Source organism: Dendroctonus ponderosae, unplaced genomic scaffold, assembly GCF_020466585.1.
Source record: "Dendroctonus ponderosae isolate FM_Combo_2020 unplaced genomic scaffold, Dpon_F_20191213v2 Dpon_F_20191213_7, whole genome shotgun sequence".
Taxonomy (NCBI): Eukaryota; Metazoa; Arthropoda; class Insecta; order Coleoptera; family Curculionidae; genus Dendroctonus; species Dendroctonus ponderosae.
In genome coordinates, this window is record NW_026018916.1 from 6,718,544 (window position 1) to 6,727,049 (window position 8,506).

At 34.5% G+C, this 8,506-nt stretch overlaps 1 protein-coding gene across 1 annotated transcript in view; it reads left to right on the forward strand.

Moving 5' to 3' along the window:
- LOC109534656 (acetylcholine receptor subunit alpha-like) overlaps positions 1–8,506 on the forward strand; it is a gene marked incomplete in the record, with an annotated part of 139,839 nt that overhangs the window by 121,208 nt on the left and 10,125 nt on the right. The window contains 2 exon segments of the mRNA XM_048668645.1: positions 7,001–7,147; positions 7,270–7,431. Of these exon segments, the coding sequence (XP_048524602.1) occupies positions 7,001–7,147; positions 7,270–7,431 (309 nt within the window).

Here is an 8,506-nt window from a genome sequence, read left to right on the forward strand (position 1 = left end):
AGCTCAGTATATCATACATTAATTAAATGAAATAAACATAGAATATTAACTAACACCCGGTATATTGAAGAATTTTGCAAACCAAAAATAATATTGTTAGAATGCAAAGAAAAATACCTGAAAGTAAAAGAAATCAATATAAACAGTATTTCGCTTTGTGTGCAAAATGTACAAAATTAATACTCCAAATATATGCCAATGCTTAAAGTAGCAACAACGCTACACATGTAAGTAAAAATAATTGAGTATTTGAACAAAGAATTCTAGTCTCTTCCCAGAATTGAATGTCCTGACTAATCACCTGTTAGGCCTAATTAATCTTAGAATGTTTTAAAGTGTTGCAATTGTGATGTATTTTAGTGTGTGATATGATGAAGCTGGTGACAAACTGTGATTGTTTTTTAAATTAATGAAAACATTTTTTTTTACTATCTGTTATTTTAGAGAAACTGATGATGGTGGAAAACACCGAAACGTATTTTAATTGATAAATAGACAATAAATGACTGAAGCTCAGGAATTGATTTTGATTTGCATTCATTTAATATCAACATCAATCTAATCTTTTTAACTAAATATACAACAGTGGCGAAATACCCAAAGAATGGCTGAAATCGGAGTTTATGGTTCTCCCAAAGAAGCGGGGGACCAAAAAGTGCAGTGACCATAGAACAATAAGCCTCATGAGTCACTTATTAAAATTGGTTTTAAAAGTGATACATCGGAGACTGTACAAACTCTGTGAAGAACCGATATCGCCAACACAGTTTGGTTTTATCAAGGGAACAAGAGATGCCCTTTTTAGTGTACAGGTGCTCTTCCAGCATTGCAGGGATATGAATTGTGAGGTGTATGCTTGTTTTATTGATTATCAAAAGGCGTTTGATAAACTTCAACGCAACAAAATAATGAAAGTTCTGCAAAATAGTGGACTTGACGGCAAATATCTAGGCATAATTAAGAACTTATACTGGAATAAAGCAGGTTCCGTTAGAATTATCCATGCCAAACCAGAGGACGTAAGGAATTATTGTCACCTCGCATATTCAACATGTACTCAGAGACAATTTTCCAAGAAGCTCTAGAATACACGGAAGCAGGAGTACTACTAAATGGCGATCGATTCAACAATTTCAGATATGCCGATGACACCGTCATATTTGCAGACACTGCACAGCGACTGCAGCTTTATTGGACAGGGTAATGCAGTAGGTAAGAAATATGATTTGGAAGTCAACACCAGTAAAACAAAAGTAATGATGATTAGTAGGGAAAGAATTGGACAGAAGTAAAGCTTACCATCAATGAGAAAACGGTGGGACGAGTGTCAACATACACATATCTCGATAGAGTACTAAATGAACAATGGGACCATTCCGAAAAAATAAAAACAACAATTGAAAAAGCAAGAACAGCCATCAAGCAAATGTCCCAATTATTCAAGACGCATAATTTGAATCTAGAACTGAAACTCAGACTGCTCCGATGCTACGTATTCTCCATCTTGTTGTAGGGAGTAAAGTCTTGGACCTTAACGTAGGCTACAACAAAGAAGATGGAGGCGTTCCAGTTGTGGACATATAGAAGAATCCTCAAAATATCATGGGTGGACAAAATATCAAACACCCGATTACTCCAAAAACTAAGTAACGCAAAATAAATCACATACACAGTGAAACGTAGAAAATTGGAATATCTGAGGCACATCATGAGAAACGAAACGAAAAACAAATTACTAAAATGCATCTTAAAGGGTAAAGTGCAGGTCAAGAGAAGCGTTGGAAGAAGACGAATATCCCGGCTGAAGAACTTGAGAACCTGGTTTGGAACATCCACCACGGGATTATTCATTCATCAAATTATCATTGCTAGAATGATTGCCAATCCCCTTTAAATAGAAATCACTTAACTGTAGGACATTATTACTTACCCACTACGACCTAAGTGCATTTGAGCTGTAATATTTCGTCTATTCTTTTTTTATATGCAAAATATAGTTAATTTGCTAAATCTTGACTAATGAGGGTTTTGCCTTTATCTCGGATTTCGTTTCACAGTACCGTAATTAAGGAATATCAGATAATCCATGTCTGTATGTCATTGTTTAATAACTTTCTCGATGGGGCTTTAGTTGCATAAAGCCAGCCTAACAAAGGAAGGAAAACTGCTTTGAATCTCTGGTTAAATCTGGGAAATATTGTCGAAAGACACTTCGCACTCTCACTCCTCACAATATCCAACAAATATCCACAACTCCTCACAATATCCATGAGTACACGAAGTTGTTTGATGAACCAAGCTTTCAGAAGCAATTGTTTAAAGCAGCGAAGGACATATTTCATTGCTTTCTACTATTTTTTTCGTATACTTTGTAGGCATATTAGCTTTATATAAATATGTGACTTATTTAATAGATATATTCAATTTAATTAATGTAATAATGCGTAATAATTTAACTTAATAATGTGGTATGTATTTGAAAATATGTTTTCGCATAAGCTCGGAAAGAAAATAATTTGAGCAAATTTGGGTTTTCTTCAAATGTTTCCTGAAGAAGTATATAAGTAATGTAATAAGCAACCGCGATGTAACGCTGGTCCAATAATTATTTTTTAAAAGGGGGCGAATAATTTAACCTATTTCTTTAACAGAATACCTCGACCATTTTGAACTACAAAGCGGATTAGGATAAAAATGGCCACTTACGGCCGAATGTAATCAAATTGATTTTCACCATGAAGAGAATCGAATTCTGGTTCCTAATCGATGAATGCAAAATTTAATTCACAGAATTTTCCATTTGTTGCACTTTTTCAACAACCTTTTCACCACTTGCAGATGCTCATTTGTGCTGTTGCCGGACCGCAAACCTTCCACTGTTCGCAAATATATCAATCGGTCCTACTTTGGGACTACTTTAAACCCTGCTTCCCATTATTCATTCAAATTGGATGACCCATATTCTGCCAACGATTTTACATTAAATAAAAAATAAAGGCTTACTTTAAAAACTCCATTGTGGAAGATTTGTGCTAGTTGTAATCTTCTATTACTTAAAACGTTGAACTTTCTTGAAAGTTTTCGTTAAAAATGGCACAAGATCGGAGCGCGGAAAGTATTTAGAGTAATTATTGTCATAAATTTGTTCGTGAGGAAAATTGAGGATTAATATCGTTTGAAATCATTAATTCTGAAAGTGTTTTATGTATTTCAGAACCCAAACTTTAAAACTATAGAAAATATATTTTCAACTTGCAGCCTTCCAACAGCTGTTTTGAGGCGACTCCCGTAGCAGCATTGCAGTTACTCAACTACTCTAATGTTAAATGGCATCCTACATCTTGCGCCTAAAATCCGTTAATTACAGTTGACTCAAAGATACATCGTTCAGAATACAAGCAAATACTTATAAAATGATTTGATTATATCAAAATAACAGGGCTCACGTTCAGATTCCGGCCATCTGGCTTACAACCTAAATGACTAACATTCATTAAAACATGATTTGCAGAAATACCGCAAAAACTTTGCGCTTGAAAAACTAAACGAAACGAACAACCATAGATAACATCAGTTAATTAGTTGCGAACAGAGGCAAAACATTTTAAAAGTCTGCAATGTTTTGACGTTGGCATGCTTTCGTAAAACTTTTGCGCTGGAAAGTTTTAAATTAGAATGGCCAAAACGAATTAATCTGTATTTCGTGAAAATTTTAATTTAATCCCCCTATCGGTTTAAAATAAACAGACAAGTTTTCACAACAGTTACACAGTTGAGTTGCTCAATTGTCGTAAGACGTTATGTTGGTGTCTTTGTAACACTTTACGAGTAAGTTCAGCAGAATTGCTTCAGCTACGCTTGAAGTGAGTGGGTCTGACATTCGCGAGTTTATCAAATCAATCCCTCCTGAACACTGATTATCCAATCATCCCTGGACAACGCCCAGCCATTGCCCGGAAGTACCACCGAGCCATCTAACGTCCCAGTTAGTTATAAAGTAATGTAATCGACTCACGTGAGAGCACACATGAATCAAACAGTTGCAGAAAAAATGTTAAATAGCCAACAACGACAAATAAAGTATTACAATGCGTTATTAGACATTTATTTCGTTAAAAAGTCAATTAATCACTGCCATCTTCGCCACAAAGAATCGAGATAAATATAACCTCTTCAGCCAATATTTATCTCCTGAATTAAGAGGGCTTCGCGAATGAAATCGCTTTATCTTAATGTAAATAATCCAAATGGAGACGATAAGATTTCTATGGTCATTTTCGTTCGAATATTCCTTGAGCAAGATATGTGAAAGTTTAAGTGATCTTCATGTTAATACTTTTGTGTGTAGGTAGTCAAATAATTATGTAGTTAAAGTACGTGAGACATATCTAGTAATGCTTTACTTTATATAATATTTACTATCTCTTTCCATCAGTGTTTTCAAATTATTTTAAAATTTTATTTCTGTACGTTTATCTATAACAAATAGCATCCCAAATTTCGAAATTTTTTGCCAAGCGTACAATTATTGAAGGAAACTACCGTTTTCCTATGAGTTCCTTGGCTCCTTTATGAATGTTTTCTTTTAGTTTATTCCATGCTGTGTTCGAAGCATCTGACTAATATTCGGTCGGTCTGAATAGAGTTGTTTGGTGCTTTCGTGATTGAGCTCTTCTATGTTAAGGTTTTCAATTTTGATGCAAAAAACAAGTTCCATGGGCATTGCCAATGAGTAAGAATCACAGCGATGAACATCACAAATCGGACGCCTTCTCCAGCCACTTTTAGAGAGAAAACTGTATTTTCTTAGAGTACGAAACAAAATACTTAAGTTAGAGAAGAACGGAATACCTATTTTAAGAGATGGACTGGATAACACACTAAAAAAAAACTACAGACCCATCCCGCTACTCCCGGTGTTGAGTAAAATGTTTGGACATGATGAAAAAGACTACATAATTAAGTAGGAGATCGTATTCTAAAATATCAGTTTGGCTTTGAGCCCAAAAAATCTCTCCAACATCGACTATTTGTCCTTACCAATAATATACAAACCACACCTGCCCGCAGGCAAAACTGCCAGCCTGTTTTAGACATAAATAAGGCCTTTGACATTGCTTGTATCGAGGGATTAGTTTAGAAGCTACACAAACTTAGCACTCCAAACTACTTAATACAAGAGGCGTGCTAAACGGTTATTTTTCTGAAACAGGTTATAAAGTTTCAGTTCCACTTTGATATTAAGTTCCAAAATGCGGTTTCAACAATTTTTCATTAAAGATTCGCAATAGAAATAGTGACAATAAATAATGATTTAGTTTATAAAAAATAATTCGTCGCATTGGTAAACTAAAAATAATATGTGCCGCATCGGTTTTGTGCTGGTACGGACCACTTTTTCAGGTTGAATAACCGTTTAAATTGGCAAGATGGAACAGTTGTTACATGTTTTAGCGGTTACGTTAATTACCGACCATCCCTCCTTAATACACATTATTAAACAACTACTCGAAGACAGACAACTGGAGGTACGGATCGACGCCGACTACTCTATCCTGTTTTCGCAGACAAGACCAAGAAGGCACAGATCAAAATTTACTCCAAATTACGGCGTTTTAATAATAACGCCTAAATAGAATTTTATTACACCACCAGATACTTTACTAGAACACCTACAAACGCAACTGAACTAACGACTAAGACCTGTTTGTTTTGTAAGCCAGGATTTTTTTTTATCACTGATTATTTTATACCAGTGTTAGAAATAGGAATTAATTTTAGAATAAGCTAGGCTAAGACACATATGTACTACTCAAGGGCAGAAAAACCGATTGGGTCGATAGATTTTCTATAGGAAGTAAAGATTATTTATATATATATAGAATTTTATTCCACACGATAAAAATGCATAGCGGAGTATCATCCAATCAGCGCTACGAAACTCACGAATTATGACTGAAACATGCAAATCTACCGAAAAATGTGTCCATTTCTTTAAGATGCACAAAACTGGATGTTTTCCGAAAATATGTAAACTTAATGGCAAACTAGTATTATAAAATGAGAGTTGAAAAGGTTAAGTAGTAATTTACTGTAAATTTGATATGAATGATGAAAGCATGACCAGTACGGATTTTGAAATTCTTCAATAGCAAGAAGTTCAATTTCCAAATCTAGTTAAATAAATTTCGGTCTCTGTGCAATTTTAGGGGCTTCCATTAGGAGAACGATAAAATAATTCGAAGTAGTTTGTTTGCACTATCTCAACTTGCTCGTTTCACATGCGGAAAAACAGGGATCGTTTGGAGTGCAGACAAGTCTTAACGGCAGCTTTACAACCTGACTTTTTCGGATAAAGCAAATTCATTTCCAGACTTTCGGTATTCGGAGCATTCAGAACGAATTAGTTAATCTTGTGGAAAAAATTCTGCTCTCTGTTTGTTTGGTTGAGAATTCGACGAATATTATAATTGACGAAAAATTGTATTTAAAATCAAAACGCATCATACATGAATAAACCCTATGAATGAATGCTCACGATGAAGTTTCCATTTAACGCAATTCGTGAAAAGAACGATCACACGTGCAGGTAATTAAAACATTTGAAAATGGGAAAAATTTGAAAACATAAGTTTCAAATTGACACCGTTTATAATAAACCAACAATTAGTCAATATAATTAGACCAATGAAGAAAACACTACAAATAAATGATTTACTGTTAGTAAATGATAGTAAAATAACAGAAAACCAATTTTTCGTGTGTTTTAACTCAATTACAGTATGTTTAGATCTCACTTTCCTGACTTACTCATATGTATCAAAATCAGTAATTGTAGAGTATAAATGAATAACGTATGGGGAAATGAGAGGACCCCATTTATTCGATTTATGTAGACACAAAGTGATTACATCCAATTAATTTTCAATTAAATGCCATGTTGGATATATTCTAAAAGTTTTGTGACTTCTTTTCTAATAACTTTTTTCTATATTTTCAGCATATGTGTTACCGTTGTAGTTCTTAATGTACACTTCAGATCACCACAAACACACCGAATGTCTCCATGGGTAAAACGCGTTTTTATTCACATTTTACCGAGGCTACTGGTAATGAAAAGGCCACAGTATGTTTTCGACACACACAGGTAAATATATTTTCTTGGTGGTTTGGCGAGATGTGGAAATGTTCAAAATTTACAGACATGTATATATGTCTATTGAGGTGTTAGGGGTTGCTTTAAGTTTTAAGGAACTGCGTATTTTCCAGCAAATTTATAACAAACAGCCTACTCACAACTAGTGGGACAAACATTTCATCGTCTTGCATGTATCCATACCATACAACTGTGCGAAGGCCCAGCACGAGTCCGAAGCAAAGGATACCTCCTTCGTCTAGCAGAACACCATCGAGAGAAAATATTCCACACAGGTAAAACATCATTAATTAGACCAGTTTTTAAATTTTCTAGCCAATTTACTTACATAAACCGTCTGATAATTTGGAACTAACAGGCATTCCCATTTATTTTATAAAGTATTTAGAGAAGTGACACTCCCCTCAGCACGCGATCGTATTAAACTTTGCGTGCGTTGACAGTTTATTAGGTAAATTTGCATGGAAAATGCACATTCTTGCAATTTTAATGTGCACTTTCGTGTTTTATGACGGCGGAATTTCGAAAATTTCATTAATTTAGTGTTAAGGATGGTCTTTCCGCTAGTGTCATTTAATCGCACTGTCTGAATCAACATACACACTTTACATTCCAAGAATTTGAAATATATGTTTTAAACGAATACTAATTTAATCATGAGAGTAAGTAAGAGAGAACCAGTTTTAAGGCCATTCATGAAAGACGAAAATTACTAAATAGTCTGATGAGGATGCGTCTGATGTGGATGATACTAACAGGAATGTAAAAAGATTTTTAATTTTTTTTTCGGGAATAATTTGGGGGGGGTTAATAAATTTTATAATAAAGAGATTCAACAAGATTTAATTCACGAGAAAAAACGTACCGTGTAGGTGCAGTCAAGAATTGCGAAAAAATAACATATTTTCGAGAAGGTTAAATGTTGACAATCTCAGAATGTAATTCATCGTGTTAGCCTCGACTATCCTCAAAAACCGTCGTAAGAATATTATAGTAAAGTAATTTCGTAAATTATCTATGCAAACATCTGCTGAAGGAACTGAAAGTGTAAAAGAAAATGTCGGAAAATCGTTAAGGATGCCTCCTCAAAGTCTTTACACCTTGAGAGTCAAAGCCGCGAAGAAAGCTTCTTTTAGGGCAACCGGGTGAAAACCTTTTAAAATAGTCTGACTCTATTGATTGTGGCCTTGCATCTTTTCGGTGAAAATATGCACTATTTTGTGAGAAAGTATGGAAAAAGCTCTTACTGAATTGTTATTTTCTCATTGTGAATGAAATCCACACGGGGAAGGAATTCATTTATTTGCGTTTAATGGGCTTCAAACGCATAATCGCTTTCATCACTAATCT